Source organism: Heterodontus francisci, chromosome 4 (assembly GCF_036365525.1).
Source record: "Heterodontus francisci isolate sHetFra1 chromosome 4, sHetFra1.hap1, whole genome shotgun sequence".
Lineage (NCBI taxonomy): Eukaryota > Metazoa > Chordata > Chondrichthyes > Heterodontiformes > Heterodontidae > Heterodontus > Heterodontus francisci.
This window is the reverse complement of record NC_090374.1, coordinates 104,309,841-104,330,670: the sequence shown is the minus strand read 5'-3', so window position 1 is coordinate 104,330,670 and position 20,830 is coordinate 104,309,841. Positions and strand designations below refer to the sequence as shown.

Genomic DNA, 20,830 nt, shown 5'->3' with positions numbered 1-20,830 from the left:
CTTAGTTTGTTCAGTTTTGCTTACCCACTGTTTTTTTTCATGTTTGTACTTGCTGCTGTTCAACCTTCAGTCCGTTAACACCCTATCTGTACTAATGCTTTGTCTTTCAACACACCATTAACATATTGTTTGCCTTTGCTCCATGACCTCTTGGTCAGCTATGTGGCCTTGTCCAAACTACACCTTCTCCTTTGTTATCTCTTACCCCACCCCTGCTTCACTTGCTTATAACCTTTGACATTGCTAGTTCCGAAGAAGGGTCACTGACCCGAAATGTTAACTCTGCTTCTCTTTCCACAGATGCTGCCAGACCTGCTGAGTGGTTCCAGCATTTCTTGTTTTTATTTCAGGCTGTTGCTTGACTAGTCCGTGGGACAGATCTCCCAACTTTGGTACAAATTGCCAGATGTTATTAAGAGGACTTTGCAGGGTCGACAGACGGTTTGCCGTTGTTATCCCGCAGCAGGCAGTGCAGATTTAATGACATGGCAAATGATGCATCACAACCATTGCATACATGCATCAGTATCACTCATTCTGCATTGGCTTTCATGCGACACATTCAATCACATAAACAATGCCAATCTTCATCATTTAGTAAATGGCACCAAGGCTGCTTACACATTCGACTGCATTCCTTGCATAGCCTCTGCCTTAAAGACATAGAGCCATGGAAGAAATCAATGGAGCAGCCTTGCTAGAACCATGTACCCTGGTTGATTTGAGCAAGTCATTGATTTGCTTGCGGCACTGCACCCTTGTTCCATGAGTTACCCTACGGTTCAAGACCTCCTCCACTACCTCCATCCATGCTGCCGTGGTGAGCCGGTGGGGAGGGGGTCTTCACATTCCATCTGCAGGGAAGAGGACATCTCGCCTTTCCCTGGCAACCTGGAAGAGAACCTGCAGGTAGGTATCACTGAAACGTGGGGCCTGCTGGCTGTCATTTGATTCACTTCGACGATAGGGATGTCATGCTAGGCCCCCACCTGCCAAGAAAGAGGCACATCAGTTTTGTCATGAACATTGATTTTTAACTGTTATTGGAGCAAGGAAATGACTTGCTAAACAGATCAGCCGTGGCTAGAAATTTTTTTTTACATACTAACAGACATCGAAGGTGAGGAAGCGCATTCTAGGGCTGCTAAGGAGGATACAATCCACAAGAGCCTGGACTGGTTAGACCAGCTGGTCACATTACTAACTGGCTGTTCCAAGGTTTTCTTTTGAACTAGCCACAGAGAGTTTGAACAAAGAAAGACTGTTTGCTCCATGACTGAGAAGATCTCTCCTGTCTGCCCCCATCCCTTTCTCACAAGCCTCTGAATCCACTGAAGACACATGAACCCCAAGAGAGAAAAGTCTCCTACAGCGAACAAAGTTTCAGAAGAATACTGGGCCCCAACGAAAAGCAAGATCTACCTACAGTCAAGGACTCTACAGTGAGTTTTTATTTTTTACTTATTTAGAGATACAGCACTGAAACAGGCCCTTCGGCCCACCGAGTCTGTGCCGATCATCAACCATCCATTTATACCAATCCTACACTAATTCCATATTCCTACCACATCCCAACATTTCCCTACCACCTACCTATACTAGGGGCAATTTATATTGGCCAATTTACCTATCAGCCTGCAAGTCTTTGGCATGTGGGAGGAAACCGGAGCACCCGGAGGAAACCCACACAGACACAGGGAGAACTTGCAAACTCCACACAGGCAGTACCCAGAATTGAACCCGGATCGCTGGAGCTGTGAGGCTGCGGTGCTAACCACTGCGCCACTGTGCCACCCAAAGATCCATAACAAAAAACCCTCTTCAGATATTGCCTCAAACCTTTTCACTTTATTTCTTCTGCTCTGTTCTGGCTCTATCTGCATGTGTGTATTGTGTATGCATGCTAGTGTGGGCACATTATGTATCTGTAGGCATTAACCAAATTAGATTTTAAGTTTAAGTTTAATAAATTTCAACCTTTCTTCTTTAAACCTAAGAAAACCTGTTTGTGCTGGTTTCTTTGCCTTATAATTGGAAAGCATTGAACAAGGATTCACCAAGGGGGAGCTGAAAACACGGTGTGTTTAAAATTAAACCCTGTACAGTAAGACCAGGTCAAGGCTGAAAGGGAACCTGTTTCTTTCTGGTTGTAACAGGGAAAATAAATGATATGAAGTTAGTGGTGAGTTTCACAAAATAAGGGAGGCAAAAACAAACATTTTGATTTAGGTGAAAGCTTCAATTTAAGTTATTCTAAAGATATTTACATGAAAGGAAGGCTGCTGCTTCTTTAGGCTGCAAGCACAGTATGTTTTATATCTGTGTCGATCATGATGCTTGGGGCAGTGATGGCGGGTTCAACCAATTAAAGGCTGCCCCCACTGCATGATGCCATGTGTTCCCGGTGCCCGTTGCTGCATGGCTAATTTAAATACAAAATTCATGTGGGAAATGGGATTTGCGGCGGGAGCGAAATTTACGACAGCTTTTGGTCCCACCATGGGAATGCCGCGGCACTCATCAGATTCCATCCATAGAGTCATTGAGAGAGTCATTCATGGCATAGAGGGAGGCCATTTGGCCCATCGAGTTCACATCGGCTCTTCGTGGAGCAATCGAGTCAGCCCCACTCCCCTGTTCAATCCCCATAGCCTTGCATGTTTATTTCCTTCAAGTGCACATCCAGTTTCCTTTTGAAATCATTGATTGCCTCCACTTCCACCACGCTCTTGGAGAGCATGTTCCAGGTTGTTGCCACTTGCTGTGTAATAAAACTTCTTCATCACATTCCAAAACCTTCAATCTGTGTTCCCTAGTCCTTGTAACATCAGTTAATGGGAACAGATTTTCCTTGTCTAACATATCTAAGCCTGTCATAATCTTGTACACTTCTATCAAATCTCCCCTCTATCTCCTTTGCTTTAGGGAGAACAACCTTATGTTTTCCAATCTAACCTTGTAACTAAAATTTCCCATCCCTGGAACCATTCTCATAAATCTTCCCTGCACCCTCTCAAGGACCCTCACATCTTTCCTAAAGTGTGGTGACTAGAACTGGACGCAGTACTCTAATTGGGGCCTAACCTGAACTTTATAAATGTTCAGCATAACCTCCCTGCTTTTTTATTCTATCCCTCTATTTATGAGGTTGAAGATCCCATTTGGTTTGCTAACCACTCTCTCAATATGCACTGCCACCTTCAAAGATCGATGCACATGCATCCCAAGGTCCCTCTGTTCCTGCACACTCTAAACTGTGCCATTAAGACTATTTTGCCTCACCCTATCCTTTTTGCCAACATGCATGATGTCACACTTGTCTGTATTAAATTCCATCTGCCACTTGTCTGCCCATTCTGCAAGTCTATCTATGTCCTGTTGCAGGTGGTTTGTATCATTCTCTGTTTCACTCCTCCAAGTTTGGTATCACTGGCAAATTTTGAAATTGTACTGTGTATTCCAAGATCCAAGTCATTTATATATAGAAAAAAAAGCAGTGGTCCAAGCACTGAGCCTTGGGACACCACTGTCTCCCATCCTCCAGTCAAAAAAAAAACATTTATCATGACTTGCTGTTTTCAGTCCTTGAACCAATTTTTTAAATCCAATTGGATGCTGACACTCTCATTACATGAGCCACAGTTTTGTTGATTAGCCTTTTATGTGGTACTTTATGAAATGCTTTCCTAAAATCCATATAAACAACATCCACCACATTCCTTTCATCAACCTTCTCTGTTACTTCATTAGAAAATTCAATTAGATCGGTCAAGCATGGTGTGCCTTTTACAAATCCATGCTGGCTATCCTTAATTAACTCAAACCTTTCAATCGCCTGTTGATTTTTTCCCCGATTATTGTTTCGAAAACCTCACCCACCACTGATGTTAAACTAACTAGCCTGTAGTTGCTATGACTGTCCTTACACCCTTTCTTGAATAAAGGTGTCACATTTTCCTCTCTCCAATCCACTGGCACCTCCCCTGTATCTAGGCAAGATTGGAAGATTATGGCAAGCCCTGCCGCTATCTCTACTCTAACTTCCTTTAGCAATCTGGGATGCAAGCCATCCGGACCAGGTGACTTATCTCCTCTAAGCATAGCCATCCTTTCCAGTACCTCCTCCCTCTCAATTTGGACCCTATCCATTGACCCTACTCTTTCCTTTTCTACTGATATTTTGTGAGATTCCTATTCCTTAGTGAACACCAGTACAAAGTACTCATTAAGTATTCTAGTCTTTCCCGCTGCCTCTAAGCTTATATTACCCTCTTTGTCCTTAATAGGCCCCACTCCACCCCTTACTGCCCACTTACTATTTACATGCTGGTCGAAGATCTTTGGGTTCCCTTTTATGATGACTGTCATTCTATTCTCATATTCTCTCTTTGCCAATCTTATTTTCATCTTCACCTGGGTGGCACAGTGGCGCAGTGGTTAGCACCGCAGCCTCACAGCTGCAGCAACCTGAGTTCAATTGTGGGTACTGCCTGTGTGGAGTTTGCAAGTTCTCCCTGTGACTGTGTGGGTTTCCGCTGGGTGCTCCGGTTTCCTCCCACAGCCAAAGACTTACAGGTTGATAGGTAAATTGGCCGTTGTAAATTGCCCCTAGTGTAGCTAGGTGGTAGGAGAATTGAGGGAAGGAGTCTAAGCCTTCTGATATGATGATCACTCTCCCTCACAGACACTTGGCCCATCTGATTTCCCAGCAATACCTCCGTTCTAGTTTGGCTGAGAACAGAATGATCAAAGAAGTTTTCCTGAACACATCCCGAAATTCCTCCTCCTCCTTTCCCTTTACTGTAAAATTATCCCAGTCGATATTTAGGTAATCAAAGTCCCCCAATATCACCACTCTCTAGTTCTCGCACAACTCTGTGATTTCCCTGCAGATTTGTTCCTATGTCTCTCTTTCACTGTTTGGAGGCCTATTGAATACACCTAATAGCATGATCATACCCTTTTTGCTTCTCAACTCTAACCAAATGGATTCTGTCCTTGCCTCCTCAAGGAGATCCCTTCTTTCCAATACTACAATGTCTTCACTAATCAGTAGTGCCAGACAATTTTCCTTTTTTCCTTCCCAATCTTTTCTGAACGCTTTATATCCTTGTATATTTAACATCCAGTCCTCACCATTTTTAAGCCACTTTTCCATTATTGCCACATTATATTCCCATACTGCTATTTGAGCGTGTAGCTTATTCACTACACTTTGTGCACTTACATACATATATTGTAATTGTTACAATCAGATGAGAAAGGTGTCTAGGGTGTCCCTCTCAGCCTTCACCTGGTCTTACCGTAACCGGGTTTAATTTTAAACACACCGTGTTTTTAGCTCCTCCTTGGTGAATTCTTGTTCACCATTTTCCAATTAAAAGGCAAAGAAACCAGCACAAACAGGTTTTCTTAGGTTTAAACAAGAAAAGTTGAAATTTATTAAACTTAAACTTAAACTCTAATTTGGTTGATGTCTATGGATACACAACGCACCCACGCTAGCATGCATACGCGGGACACACATGCAAATAGAGACAGAACAGAGCAGAAGGAAAATAAAGTGGAACAGTTTGAGGCAATATCCAAAGAGTTTTTGTTACAGTTCTTTGAGCTCACTGTCGCGTCCTTGATTGTCGGCAGATCTTGCTTTTCGTTGGGGCCTAGTATTCTTCTGAAACTTTGTTCCCTGTCGGAGACTTTTCTCTCTTGAGGTTCATGTGTCTTCAGTGGATTCAGAGGCTTGTGAGAAAGAGATGTGAGCAGACAGGAGAGACCTTCTCTGTCCTGGAGCAAACAGTCTTTCTTTGTTCAAACTCTCTGTGGCTAGTTCGAAAAGCCCTGGAACAGCCAGACAGTCATGTGACCAGCTGGTCCAACCACTCCTGGCCCCTGTGGATTGCATCACCCCAGTAGGCCCTGGAATGCGCTTTCCCACCCCCTTACTGTCCGGTGATCATCATCCATTGTGGGTTGAATGTGTCAGGGAATGGTCCTTTGTCTACACAAGCACCGTCTGTTAGTATGCAAATGTTTTTTCCAGCCACGGCTGATCTCTTCAACAAATCATCTCCTTGCTCCAGCAACACTTCAAAATCAATGTTCATATGACAAAACCAATGTGCCTCATTCTTGGCAGGTGAGGGCCTGCATGACACCTCCACATGCAGTGGAGTAAATTGTGATTTGAGAAAAGCACATTTCATTAAAAGGGTTGAGAGAAAATATAAGTTACAGAATAAAACATGCATTTCTCTCATTCATAAATCCTAAAACTTATTACAGCCTGTCTTATCTTGGTGCCAGTGCTGCATTAATTGCCCCCTTTTTGGCATCCCAATAAACATGTGGCTCTTTGGGAAATTTTTCTTCAGTTTGCCCATTTCCATGGCTGCCTAGGGTCTTTGAGATGGTTAGGTTTAATTAGCCCTGAGTTGGAATTTTTTTCCCCAGGAGAGTCAGTAGTGGGTGGATCTATTCTGAACTCTCTTTCAGTGCTTTGCTGAGTCATGCAAAGGCTTTTGATTCAGGGCATGGGTGGTTTGCTTTTTTTCTGACTGTGGGGAAGGATTCTTTGCTAATATCCCTTTTGTCCTCTGGGACTCTCCTGACTGCAGGTATTTATGCAGACTCTACTGCATTCCCCTGTGGCACTTTGACAGGTGAGGCATCACCCTCACGGTTTCTCTGCCTCCTAGAGGTCTCTTTTTGTCTCTGCAGGTTCCTGTACATGCTGTTAGCAACTTTGGTGGGGTGCTTCTAGTGTCTGCATTTACATAGGAGGATGTGGGGTCTAACTTTTCACACTTTTCAGGGTTGGCTGACCGTAGAGTAGGGGTTTTCATCTGAGATTCCTCCCAGATTCCCTTTTTCCCCTTCCCTGTCTAACCTTTTGCCAGCCTTGTGCATGCCTGTCCCCTTTAGTTCTTGGCGGGGTCCCTCATAATTCACTAGCCCTCTGCTGGAGGGTCCTCCTAACCTTGGTACAGGATTTAAGGGTGCAGGTGTCAGTGTAGGTTGGGCTTTCCCCTCAACCTGGCACATGTGGCAACTCCTGCAGCACTCCACCACATCTTTGTGGAGTTTTGGCAAGTCAAACCACTGTCTTATGCAGGCTTTGGTGTTTCGTAAACTGGCATATACAGCCACTGTAGTCTTGTGGGCCCTTCTTAATATTTCTCCCCGGTACCTCTGCGGCACCACTAACTAGAAAACTACTGTCTACTCCTTGTTCTCAGGTCTGTAAGAAGAACTCCATTTCCTCATCAGTACCTCATTCTTTAAATAGTAGCAACCAGGGATTTCCTCTGCTTCACTTTCACACTGGGCAGCCTGTGCTAACTCTCACAATACTGGGTCGGCTCGCTGAGCCTCAGCTGGGGAAAATCCATTTAATTCATTCCCTGGGTCTCCTAACTTTCCAAAGATAGTGTCAGACAGACAGACCTCATGGTCATCTGCCTGCAACGCCAATTCAGTCTCCTTTGGGGGAACTGGTTTGATCATGGCCTCACTCATTACACATTCAGGGAAACTGCAGGGGTTCATCTCCTGCTACCGCCTTGTCTCTTTGACCTCTTGCAGTCTTTCTTTCATTACTGGGGGTGCTACCACTTTCACCCCTGCCAGATCATTACCTAGGATCAGGTCAACCCTGCCCACATGCAAACTAGGGACAATCCCTACGGACACCGGTCCCAAAACTAGTTTGCACTCCAGGAGCACAGGTACAGGTATACACTGCCCTCCAATACCATTCACCACCATTCTGGTGTTTACTGCACACTCTGGGAGAATGGTCAATCCTTGTCCCAGTAAAAGGGATCTAGTGGCCCCTGTGTCTCTGAGAATTACTATGGGCTTGCTTGCCCCACTCAAGGGGTACGGGTTTACTTTCCCTTCAAACACAAAACACTGATAACCTTCAGGAATCTTATTAGTTTTTCCTGCACTTGCAGCTGTAAGCTTCCTGGGTCTCACTCTTATTGCAGTTAAAGCCACAGCTTGTTCAGCTGTGCTTTCCATCAGGTTCTCTTCTTCACTGAGCGGGTGTGCCCTGATTAACCCTACCAGTTTTCCCTTTAGTTTCCAGCAGTCAGCTTTTAAATGCCCTGCTTTACTACAATGGAAACACACAGGTCTCCGGGTCTCACTCTTGCTCACCACACTTACCTTTTTGGCTAGAGGAGGGCCCCCTGTGTCTCCTGCAATCCTTTCTCTCCCAGGACTGCTTGGGCTCCTATCACCTTCCCACCCTTTGTCCTTTTTGGATTTGTGGGGGTGACTAGGAATGGTTATCCCCTGGGAATCTGACTTAGAAATTAAAACAAACTCATCAGCTAGAACGGCTGCTTACAGGGCTCTCTGAACCCACTGCTCCTCTACATGGGTCTTTATGGAGAGTGGGAGAGAGTGTTTAAATTCCCCTAACAGAATTACTTCCCTGAGATTCTCATAGCTGAGCTGTACTTTAAGAGCCCTCAGCCACTGGTCAAAAGCCAGCTGCTTATTTCTGTCTAACTCCAGATAAGTTTGATTAGCTTGCTTCTTGAGGGTTCTAAACTTTTGGCGATAGGCTTTGGGTACTAATTTATATGCACCGACGATAGCATTTTTGGTCAGTTCATAATTTGATGAACTCTCATCTGGCTTCAGGGAATAAAACTCATGGGCTTTTCCAGTTAGCTTGCTTTTTAATAAAAGAGGCCAGGTCTCAGCTGGCCATTTTAGCTTCCTTGCCAGCTTCTCAAAGGACACAAAAAATTCTTCTACATCTTCATCATTGAATTTTGGGATTAGTTGAGCTAGTTTTAACAATTTTGTACCCAGCCCTGAATTATGCTCCTCCATATTGGCCATGCTTTCACTTGGGTTACTCTGTCACCCCCTAGTTAACTCAAGCCGCGTCAGCTCTCTTTATTCACATTCTTTCTGGAATATTCTTTCTCTCTCTCTCTCCTCTCTCTCTCGTTCCTTCTCCTCTCTTTCTTTCTCTTCACATTCCTTCTGGAAGACTCTCTCTTTCTTCCTCTCCTGTCTCTCTCTTTCTCTTTCCCTGTCTTCTAATTCAAGTTTCCTTTGTTCCATTTGTTCCAATTGTATCTTTACTAGCAGGACCCTGTCTGAGTCTGCTTCTAACCCTGTTTCTCCTTCTTCAGATTCAAGGGAAAAATGGTTGATCACCAGCCTTAGGAGTTCAGACTTTCTAGCCTTGCCACATACAGTGATCCCACACTGCTTAGCCATTTTCCCCAATTCCTCCATAGACATTGCTTTTAATTTATCTCAAGTTACTTCACCCTGGCTTGGGGAGCTACTAGTTTCAGTCGCAGACATGTTACTATTCAAGCACACACAACTACAAGAAAACCTGTATTGAAATCTTGCTCTTTTTTGCTTGGGAACAATTTGGCTTTGCACTTCCAATTTCTCTTGTTTGTCTGTGGGCAATTCCAGATACTAGCACTCAAATTTCTGTTACGACCCAGTGAGAAAGGTGTCTATGTGTCCCTCTCAGCCTTCACCTGGTTTTACCGTAACAGGGTTGAATTTTAAACACACCGTGTTTTTAACTCCCCGTTGGTGAATCCCTGTTCACCGCTTTCCAATTATAAGGCAAAGAAACCAGCACAAACAGACTTTCTTAGTTTAGTTTAGTTTAGAGATACAGCACTGAAACAGGCCCTTCGGCCCACCGAGTCTGTGCCGACCATCAAGCACCCATTTATACTAATCCTACACTAATTCCATATTCCTACCACATCCCCACCTGTCCCTATATTTCCCTACCACCTATCTATACTAGGGGCAATTTATAATGGCCAATTAACCTATCAACCAGCAAGTCTTTGGCATGTGGGAGGAAACCGGAGCACCCGGAGGAAACCCACGCAGACACAGGGAGAACTTGCAAACTCCACACAGGCAGTACCCAGAATTGAACCCGGGTCGCTGGAGCTGTGAGGCTGCGGTCCTAACCACTGCGCCGCCCATATCACCCCAGTAGGCCCTGGAATGCACTTTCCCACCCACTTACTGTCCGGTGATCATCATCCATTGTGGGTTGAATGTGTCAGGGAATGGTTCTTTGTCTAGACAAGCACCGTCTGTTAGTATGCAAATGTTTTTTCCAGCCACAGCTGATCTGTTCAACAAGTCATTTCCTCGCTCCAGCAACAGTTCAAAATCAACGTTCATATGACAAAACCAATATGCCTCATTCTTGGCAGGTGGGGGCCTGCATGACATAATCCTGTCTTTGCAAACTTTGTAACCCTTCTTAATCTGTTCCTATCTAATATGGAACTACTTCCTTCTCTAGTAATGTCCAACACTCACATTATGCACCCTATTCCTCTTTTCTACTTCTATATGCTGGTGCCCATCTCCATGCCAATTTAGTTTAAACCCTCTCCAACCACACCAGTGAATCTCCCCGCAGGATATTGGGAATAGTTTCAAATACTAAACAAATGGTGTGTTACCTATTTTTTGCACTATTTCCAGATAAAGGAATAAATAAATATTTAGATACTATACATAATCATTCGTGGTAATAAATTTAACATAATTTGCTAATCAATACTACCTGCAGCAAAGTAAAGGTCAATTTATAATGAGGTTGCTACAGCAGCATGACACAATGCTAGCGAACAGAGACAAATGTCAACTGAAATCCGGATATTCACAGAGATTGCAACCCTAGGGTCAGTCAGTGTATGAATTAATGATTTATTTGACAAGTAAGGTGGTTGTTTCGGCGTTAGTCAATAAAGGTGTTGTCCTATAGACAGGGTGATTTTTATCTGCTGTTTGAATAATTGCTACTCATTTTTAAGCATCTTTTTCTGTTGTCAAATTATCTGTTTAATGGTTACAACTGATATCGATATTTGTTGGTACAAATCTGGCTCACCTCTGCAGCGCTGGGAATGCCGCTTCTAATGTTAAACATATATAGGCATTTATTAAACTGAGTCTTGCAATGCTTTATAGCGTTCAGTACAGCCATTCCTTCTCCAAACCACAGTACAAAGTACAGAATGTGACTGAAGTGAATCTATTACCTTCTCCATTCTGGATGGAAATATATAGCATGTAAAGTATAAGTCTCAAACCGGTACCAAACATTATCCCAATATCACTAGTTTGTTGTGTGAACTGACTGTTGTCAGCCCAACTGGGTAATTATAATCAGATCAGCCTCCTGGGTCCACAGGTGCAATTGTATGCTACAGTTCAGAAATTTTAAATACAAAGAGATGGCAGAGTGACATGGTTTATCTCACCTTTGCTTGATGTATCTCCTAGATGGCTCAGGTGACAAATTGTATTTCTGTGCACCGACAAACCATGCTACTATGCCATATAGTTTTGTTTTATTGTTTCCATCCTTACAACACCTGGACACTGCAGATAAATTTGCACCTGAAACTCAGGAGCCTGATCAGATCATAAAATATTGGATTGGAGCAACAAGATCACTCAATAGTCAGCCTCAAATAATGAATTGAGCATCAACTTTGTGTCATTTTATAAGGAAATCAAGTTAAGAAATAAATGTATGTAACATTTACAAAACTCACAATTTAATTCATGTAGAAAAATAATTTCCATATTAAAATGTTGTTGTGATGGCCTCTCAAAGCTATATCTAGATTCTATGAAAATACTGTTATAATTTTATGTCATATGGCAACTTTCATTTCAAGTCAGATTAAAGGCTTATTCATTTGCCTCCCAAAAAAACGCTGATCACTTGTACAGAATTTAGATACGGTTTTTGAAGACTCGAACTATCATATTTCCTTTAAAATGGAGTCAAACCACTGAAAATACCAAGTGTCACTAAAGCAGAAAGAGTAAATCAATTGGCCTTGAAAGAATTCTGTGTAAATAAAAGCTGAACTGACAGTAACATAAACAACTGGGAAAAGTTTGCAAATGATAGGACTACTTTTATAATATCTGCCTTAAATAATATTACCGTTATTCTGACAAGTATTTTTTTCACCCAGTTTTCTCTTTTTTTGGTTACTCTACTGAAGGCAATGCATTATGTCAGTGTATGACTTCACAGGTACTGTATTTCACCCTAATGTAAATCTCCATTCTTCACAAGAGTCTAAACAGAGAGTGCAGCCAGATTTTTGATTTTAGCCACTGTGACACATGTATGCATTACCCTACAAGGGTCGCAGGATTGCAATCAAAAGTGGAAAACCTGGCTGATTACCCCTTCTGTCGTCCAGGGTAACAGGTTAATTTTCAGCCACCAACACCATGCTGGTTGTGATCAGCTAACTTGGCACACACCAGTAAATGGTAACTATGGTCTGTGGATAAATTGTAAGGTGATCTTTTATACTCATGATCATGCAGTGAAAATTGGGTCAGAAAATGTCTGCTTTCTTTTGGATTTTCGTGTTTTGTTGGACAAACAACAAGAAGAATCTAAAATCCTTTGACCAGCTCTTCTGCACCTTATTAACAATGGTTTATTAACAAATGATGGAAGAGTTCAACAGTCTTTTTGACAACTGTGTAGTTATACTTAACATAGATTGCTGTTACATAAAAGCTATGAAGATTGGCTGAACCTATTTTGTAGCCAAATGCAGTCAAATTCAAATCATGCAAAATGGGACATGAGCCAGGTAATCAGCCAGGTTTTCCACTTTTGATTGCAATGCTGTGACACTTAACTTCCGGGAGCGGAGCAGGGAGGAGCTCTTCCAGCGCGCTGCAATTATGGAAAAAAAAGCCAACAGTGATGTCAGAGGAGAGCTGCAAGGTGATTGGTTGGTGAGTAGCAGCTGTTAGTGCATTTAAATATCTTAAAAAAAGGGGAAAGTTTTTTTTCTTGAAAAAAAAACCTCTGGTGATAAGGTGAGTACTACTAAAATGTTTTTTTTTAAAGGACTTTAGATTGGAGTGGGTAGAACAAGGTCCCTAGTGTAATTAGTATTTTTTAATTAAGGGAGTAACTAATTAACCGAAGGGTAAGTCATGACAGGGGAGCTCAGCCCTGTGATATGCTCCTTCTGCGCTATGTGGGAAATCAGGGACGTTTCCAGTGTCCCTGATGACCATGTGTGCAGGAATTGTCTCCATCTGCAGCTACTGGCTACTTGCATTATGGAGCTGGAGCTGCAGGTGGATTCACTGTGAAGCATCCGCGATGGTCACACCGCAGGTCATGGCTGCACAGGCAGAAAAGAGATGGGCGACCACCAGACGGATTAGTAGGTACAGGCAGGTAGTGCAGGAGTCCCCTGTGGCCATCCCTCTCTCAAACAGATATACTGCTTTGGATACTGTTGGGGGAATGACCTCCCAGGGGAAAGCAGCAACAGCCAAGTTCGTGGCACCACAGAGGGCTCTGCTGCACAGCAGGGGAGGAAAAGGGGTGGAAGAGCTGTAGTGATAGGGGATTCTATCGTAAGGGGTGCAGATAGGTGTTTCTGTGGCTGCAAACGAGACTCCAGGATGGTATGTTGCCTCCCTGGTGCTAGGGTCAAGGATGTCTCGGAGTGGCTGTAGGACATTCTGAAAGGGGAAGGTGAGCAGCCAGAGGTCGTGGTCCATATTGGTACTAATGACATAAGCAGGAAGTGAGATGAAGTCCTGCAAAGTGAATATAGGGAGTTAGGCAGAAGGTTAAAAAGCAGGACCTCTAGGGTTGTAATTTCAGAATTACTCCCTGTGTCACGTGCTAGTGAGGGTAGGAATAGGAGAATAAGGCAAATGAATGCGTGGCTGAAGAGCTGGTGTAGGCGGGAGGGCTTCAGCTACTTGGATCATCGGGATCTCTTCTGGTGCAGAGGTGACCAGTACAAGAAGGACGGGTTGCATCTGAACTGGAAGGGGACCAATATCCTTGCGGGGAGGTTTGCTAGTACTACTTGGGAGGGTTTAAACTAGTCTTGCAGGGTGGTGGGACTCAAAGTAGTAGGCTCTCCGATTAGATAGTTGAGGCAAGTAGAGGTTAAAGCAAGCAAGTCCAGTAGGCAGGCCGGGCAGGGGCAGGACAGGGAGCGTGGAAGGTCTGGTAGGCTAAACTGCATTTACTTTAATGCAAGAAGGTAAGGCAGATGAACTCAGAGCATGGATCGGTACATGGGATTGTGATATTATAGCTATTACGGAAACGTGGTTGAGGGATGGGCAGGACTGGCAGCTCAACGTTCTGGGGTACCGATGCTTCCGGCGTGACAGAGGTGGAGGTAAGAGAGGAGGGGGAGTTGCACTATTGATTAGGGAGGACATCACAGCAGTACTTAGAGAGGATATCCCAGGGGGAATGTCCAGCAAGGCCATATGGGTAGAACTTAGAAATAAGGGGTGATCACTTTGATGGGATTATACTATAGGCCCCCCAATAGTCAGAGGGAAGTGGAGGAGCATATATGTAGGGAAATCACAGATAGGTGTAGGAATTATAGGGTTGTAATAGTAGGTGATTTTAACTTCCCTAATATTGACTGGGACTGCCTTAGTGCTAAGGGATCAGATAGGGAAGAATTTGTTGTGTCCAGGATAGTTTTCTGAAGCAGTATGTGGATGGCCCCAGTAGAGAAGGGGCTACACTTGACCTCCACTTTGGAAATGAGGATGGGCAGGTGGTTGATGTGTCAGTGGGGGAGCACTTTGGGACCAGTGACCATAACTCTATTAGCTTCAAGATAGTTATGGAAAAGGATAAGGCTGGTCCTCAGGTTGAAGTCCTAAATTGGGGGAAGGCTAATTTCGTTGGCATCAGAAAGAAAATCTCAAATCTTGAATGGGAGAGGCTGTTTACAGGTAAAGGGACGTCTGGCAAGTGGGAGGCTTTTAAAAGTGAGATAGGAAGAGTTCAGAGCCGGCATGTTCCTGTTAGATGGAAGGGCAAGGCTGGCAAGTTGAGGGAACCTTGGTAGACGAGGGATATTGAGGGTCTGGTCAGGACAAAGAAGGAGGCATATGTCAGGTATAGGCAGCTGGGATCGAGCGAGTCCCTCGAGGAGTATAGGAGATGTAGGACTACACTTAAGAAGGAAATTAGGAGGGTGAAAAGGGGCCATGAGATTTCCCTGGCAGGTAAGATAAAGGAGAATCCTAAAAGATTCTATAAGTATATTAAGAGTAAAAGGGTAGCTAGGGAGAGAGTAGGTCCCCTTAAGGATCAGTGTGGCAATCTATGAGTGGAGCCACAGGAAATGGGCGAGGTCTTAAATGAATATTTCTCATCTGTATTTACCGTGGAGAAGATCATGGAAGCTAGTGAGTTCAAGGGAGGGAACAGCGATATCCTGGAGCATATCAACATTACAAAGGAGGAGGTGTTGGAGGTTTTGAAGTGCATTAAGGTGGATAAATCCCCAGGGCCTGACCAGGTATATCCTAGGATGGTATGGGAAGCAAGGGAGGAGATTGCTGGGGCCCTGGCAGAGATCTTTGTATCATCGTTAGCCACGGGTGAGGTACCGGAAGACTGGAGGATGGCTAATGTTGTGCCTGTATTTAAGAAGGGCAACAGGGATAAGCCGGGGAACTACAGGTCGGTGAGCCTTACATCAGTGGTGGGAAAGTTATTGGAAGGGATTTTGAGAGACAGGATTTATTTGCATCTGGAAAGGCATGGTCTGATTAGGGATAGTCAACATGGCTTGGTGCGTGGGAAATCATGTCTCACGAATTTGATTGAGTTTTTCGAGGAGGTGAGCAAGAGGATTGTCGAGGGCAGAGCGATGGACGTTGTCTACATATACTTTAGCAAGGCCTTTGACAAGGTCCTGCATGGTAGGCTGGTCCAGAAGGTTCGAACAGATGGGAACCAGGGTGAGCTAGAAAATTGGATACAAAATTAGCTTGGTGATAGGAGGCAGAGGGCGGTAGTGGAGGGTTGTTTTTCAGATTGGAGGCCGGTGACCAGTGGTGTGCCGCAGGGATTGGTGCTGGGCCCTCTGTTGTTTGTCATATGTATTAATGACTTGGATGTGAATGTAGGGACATGATTAGTAAGTTTGCAGATGACACCAAAATTGGTGGTATAGTGGACAGTGAAGAAGGTTGTCTAAGGTTACAACAGGATATAGATCAACTGGGAAAGTGGGCAAGGGATTGGCAAATGGAATTTAATGCAGACAAGTGTGAAGTGATGCATTTTGGGAAGTTAAACCAGGGCAGGACATATACAGTGAATGGCAGGGCCCTGGGGAGTGTTGTTGAGCAGAGAGACCTTGGGTGCAAGTACATAGTTCTCTGAAAGTGGCAACACAGATAGACAGGGTGATGAAGAAGACGTATGGCATGCTTGCCTTCATCGGCCGAGGCATTGAGTACAAGAGTTGGGACGTCATGTTACAGTTGTGCATAACGTTGGTTAGGCCGCATTTGGAGTACTGTGTGCAGTTCTGGTTGCCTCATTACAGGAAAGATGTGATTAAGCTGGATAGGGTGCAGAAAAGATTCACAAGGATGTTGCCTAGTTTGGAGGGCTTGAGTTATAAAGAGAGATTGGATAGGCAGGGTCTGTTTTCCCTGGAGCGAAGGAGGCTGAGAGGGGACATGATAGAGATAAATAAAATTATGAGAGGCATAGATAGGGTAAATAGCCAGAGCCTGTTTCCCATGGTAGTGGTGACTAAAACTAGAGGGCATAGATTTAAGGTGAGAGGGAGGAGGTTTAAAGGGGATCAAAGGGGTAAATTTTTCACACAAAGAATAGTGGGTATCTGGAATGAGCTGCCTGAGGAGGTGGTGGAGGCAGGAACAGTAGCAACATTTAAGAGGCATCTGGACAGGTACTTGAATGAGCAAGACATAGAGGGATATGGAATTAATGCAGGCAGGTGAGATTAGTATAGATAGGCATTATGGTCGGTATGGACGCGGTGGGCCAAAGGGCCTGTTTCTATGCTGTACGACTCGATGAGAAATATAACCTGCTTCTGACTCTATTTCAGCAGAATTATTGTTAAAATATGGTGCACTAATCTAAACACGATCACTTTGCTGTCACTAAAGTTAAAACTTACTGTTAGCAATATTAGCAGATGAATGCTTAATATGTTTGCTTGTCATGCCCTTGTCTGCAATATTAACAGAGATGTTCAGTTTTTTTAAATGATCAACAAATTAAAACAGTAGAAAAAGAAATGACATACAAATGTGTTAAGTGTTCATCCACTAATATAAAGTAATTTCTAGCCATAAATGCACTTTTTTGACAGTTATATCATTACAAAAAATAGGTTTCTTGCTGCATGTACAGGGCCTTAAAATAATGTCTACAGCCTAGATTCAGTATAAACATTTGTAATAATCTAGGTTTTTTGTATTAAAGCACTTTCTCTTAAAATTCAGATTAAAAGGTACTTAAGACTTTTCAGAAAGGGTAAGCAGTAGTGATCGGTTGAGTGTATGTGTTAAATTTGAAATGAATTTGAAATGCAAACTTGTGTTTCAGGTCGATGCTAGGATAATCACAGTTTGGTAGGCTTTGAACTTATTTCGACATAATCTTGAAATAAAAGTGTGTAAAACTTACCTTGCAAACAAAGATTTTATACTCTCTGTCGGACTGAGCTGGGGAGATTTCATGACAAATCCATTTCCATCACTACACAGAGCAGTGTCCTCCAACGAAATACTTTTGACCATTTTGTTATATTAAATTGATGACAACATGAGAAGAAACTAATACAGTGCAATTGCTCTGCTGCAGAAGGTTGGACTTCCAATCTTGCCTGGAGCTTATTAGGTAGAACAGCCCAGCCCAGCCCAGTCCAGTTCAGCTAGTTCTTATCAGTTAATCATGATAGATTATTGCTCCACGGTCACTGCTGCTCAAATCACCTGATAAAGATGTTTCTATGGAAACCATTACTTTCTTCAGTAATTATTTTGTTGTACATTAACTCTAAATACCAAATGAATCTTTATAAATAACCTGGAGGGGGTACAGTGCAAATTCATGTCACTGTGACCAGCAGTTTTCAATCTTTTCTGCCTTTGTTAACCAAAACAATTGTACTTGCTTCTAACTTGGCTCAGTATATATGGTTCCCCCTAACACAATAGATGTAGAATGTGATATCTATGCTCAAAATCTAAAAAATAGGCTACATGCTATTTGACAGACAAAAGCCAGCATAATGGATGACGTCGGTTCCAGCAACAAATCTGTATTGAAAGAATAGAGGAAGCTCCGTTTCAATTGTAAGTTGATACAGCCTATTAATTCAGAACATGCAAAAAAGATCACTGTTCTATCCAGTCTGACGTGTGCTGGCATGGTTCAGCCTATGTGCACCATCAATCCACTCCTCAATCACACAATTTCCTGGGCGAGGCAACAAAAACAGATAGAAAAATCTTTGTTCAATTTAGGAAAAACTCTGGGAATTTCTTCTCCAGTCTCCAAAGGCAATCAAGCAAACTCCAGGGGACAGTAATAATTGCTGCCCCCACTTACCTTCGAGAACTCAAATTCATCCAGCTCCCTTTGGAAGGCCAAAAGTAATTCAATACTCACTGTGTTTTCTGGCAATCTATTCGAGAGTTAAGGACTCTTTGTAAAAAGAAGTACTTCCTGCCAATGTAACCTAACTCTATGCCTTCATATTTTCATAGAATAGAATAGAACAGTACAGCACAGTACAGGCCCTTCGGCCCACGATGTTGTGCCGACCCTTTAACCTACTCTAAGATCAAACTACCTACATACCCTTCATTCTACTATCATCCATGTACCTATCCAAGAGTCGCTTAAATGTCCCTAATGTATCTGCTTCTACTACCACCGCTGGCAGCGCATTCCATGCACCCACCACTACCTGTGTAAAGAACCTACCTCTGACATCTCCCCTAAACCTTCCTCCAATCACCTTAAAATTATGCCCCCTGGTGATAGCCCTTTCCGCTCTGGGAAAAAGTCTCTGGCTATCCACTCTATCTATGCCTCTCATCATATTGTACACCTCTATCAAGTCACCTCTCATCCTTCTTCGCTCCAATGAGAAAAGCCCTAGCTCCCTCAACCTTTCTTCATAAGACATGCCCTCCAGTCCAGGCAGCATCCTGGTAAATCTCCTCTGCACCCTCTCTAAAGCTTCCACATCCTTCCTATAATGAGGCGACCAGAACTGAACACAATATTCCAAGTGTGGTCTAACCAGGGCCTTATAGAGCTGCAGCATAACCTCGCGGCTCTTAAACTCAATCCCCCTGTTAATGAAAGCCAACACCCCATACGCCTTTTTAACAACCCTATCAACTTGGGTGGCAACTTTGAGGGATCTATGGACGTGGACCCCAAGATCCCTCTGTTCCTCCACACTGCCAAGAATCCTGTCTTTAAGCCTGTATTCTGCATTCAAATTCGACCTTCCAAAATGAATCACTTCACACTTTTCCAGGTTGAACTCCATCTGCCACTTCTCAGCCCAGCTCTGCATCCTGTCAATGTCCCGTTGCAATCTACAACAGCCCTCCTCACTATCCACAACTCCAGCAACTTTTGTGTCATCGGCAAACTTACTAACCCAGCCTTCCACTTCCTCATCCAAGTCATTTATAAAAATCACAAAGAGCAGAGGTCCCAGAACAGATCCCTGCGGAACACCACTGGTCACCGAGCTCCAGGCTGAATACTTTCCATCTACTACCACCCTCTGTCTTCTATGGGCCAGCCAATTCTGTATCCAGACAGCCAAATTTCCCTGTATCCCATGCCTCCTTACTTTCTGAATGAGCCTACCATGGGGAACCTTATCAAACGCCTTGCTAAAATCCATATACACCACATCCACTGCTCTTCCTTCATCAATGTATTTTGTTGTATTAATGCTCCCAATCCTCCCTGTGCTATATAACTGAAATAGTCAATCCAGAATCTAGTCCCTTAATCATTTTAAAGACACAATCTTATCCCTTCAAAATTCATGGGCCTGATTTTAACTCGCCCTGTCTGGTTGAACCTGCAAGGGGAGTAGCAGGGTGGACAGTTAAAATGAGGGCTGTCACTTCCTCGCATTTGATCCCGCTGCCTTCCCCTTGGGTTCTAATGTTAAACTGCTTCTTTTGAGCAAGCAAGCATGAGACCCCAGGAAGGAAGCAGGGTCTTGTTTAAATATGCAGATCAGGTTCCAATATGTCATTGGGACCCGACTGCAATAATAGTTGGAGGCCCGAGCGGGGGAGCAATGACTGCTTCCTCATCAGGTCAGACTTTAAAAAGTGGATCGTAGACCATAAGGCAGACCATTAAGCTCACTTCGCCACCTCATGGTGGCCAGCACTCCTGCGCCTTTGGATCGCCGTCTGGGGAAACGAGGCGCAACACTGGTGGGCAGGGGTGGGGAGGCAAGTTTATCAGTGTGGCGGGGGGGTGGGGTGGGGGGGAACAGGGTCAAAGTAACATCATTGATGTAGGGGATGATGGGAAGGGTTATAGTTGAATGTTTGTGCAGTTCTGGGTGGGGAAGGGCAAATAATTAATATAATTGTTATGGGGGTGGTGGGAGAGGGGCAAAAGAGATATATTTATTTATTTTAATTCCGTTTACTTTAAATATTTAAATTAGCCGGTAGGCCTGACAGCCCTTTAAAAATGGCGTAAGCGCCTACGCACAGGCAGCTGATGCCATTGCCGGCGATGGGCAGCCCACCCCCTGTACGTTATCCAGGGTGGGGGGAGGCAGCCTGTCCTGGGGATGCAAATGAGCTGCTGAACGGAAGAATGTGGCAGCTCTCTGGCGTGCGGCCCACATGGGTGGGCCGCCATTTTCCAGCCCAAAGAACGTACAATGGAATCTTGGTGCTGTTTCCGGGAATTATAAAAATGGTG

The 20,830-nt window shown here is 43.9% G+C and overlaps 1 protein-coding gene across 2 annotated transcripts in view; it reads right to left on the bottom strand.

Annotated features, from left to right (window-relative positions):
- LOC137369169 (GRAM domain-containing protein 2B) overlaps positions 1–17,706 on the bottom strand; it is a 167,157-nt gene extending 149,451 nt beyond the window's left edge. Inside the window, exon 1 of one of the 2 annotated variants that reach the window (XM_068029937.1) lies at positions 17,531–17,706. In XM_068029937.1, coding sequence (XP_067886038.1) covers positions 17,531–17,643 — 113 coding nt within the window. In that variant the 5' untranslated portion in view covers positions 17,644–17,706. The remainder of the gene's footprint in view (positions 1–17,530) is intronic. The other variant, XM_068029936.1, reaches the window with a different exon arrangement.
- Between the last annotated feature and the right edge of the window lie 3,124 nt (positions 17,707–20,830).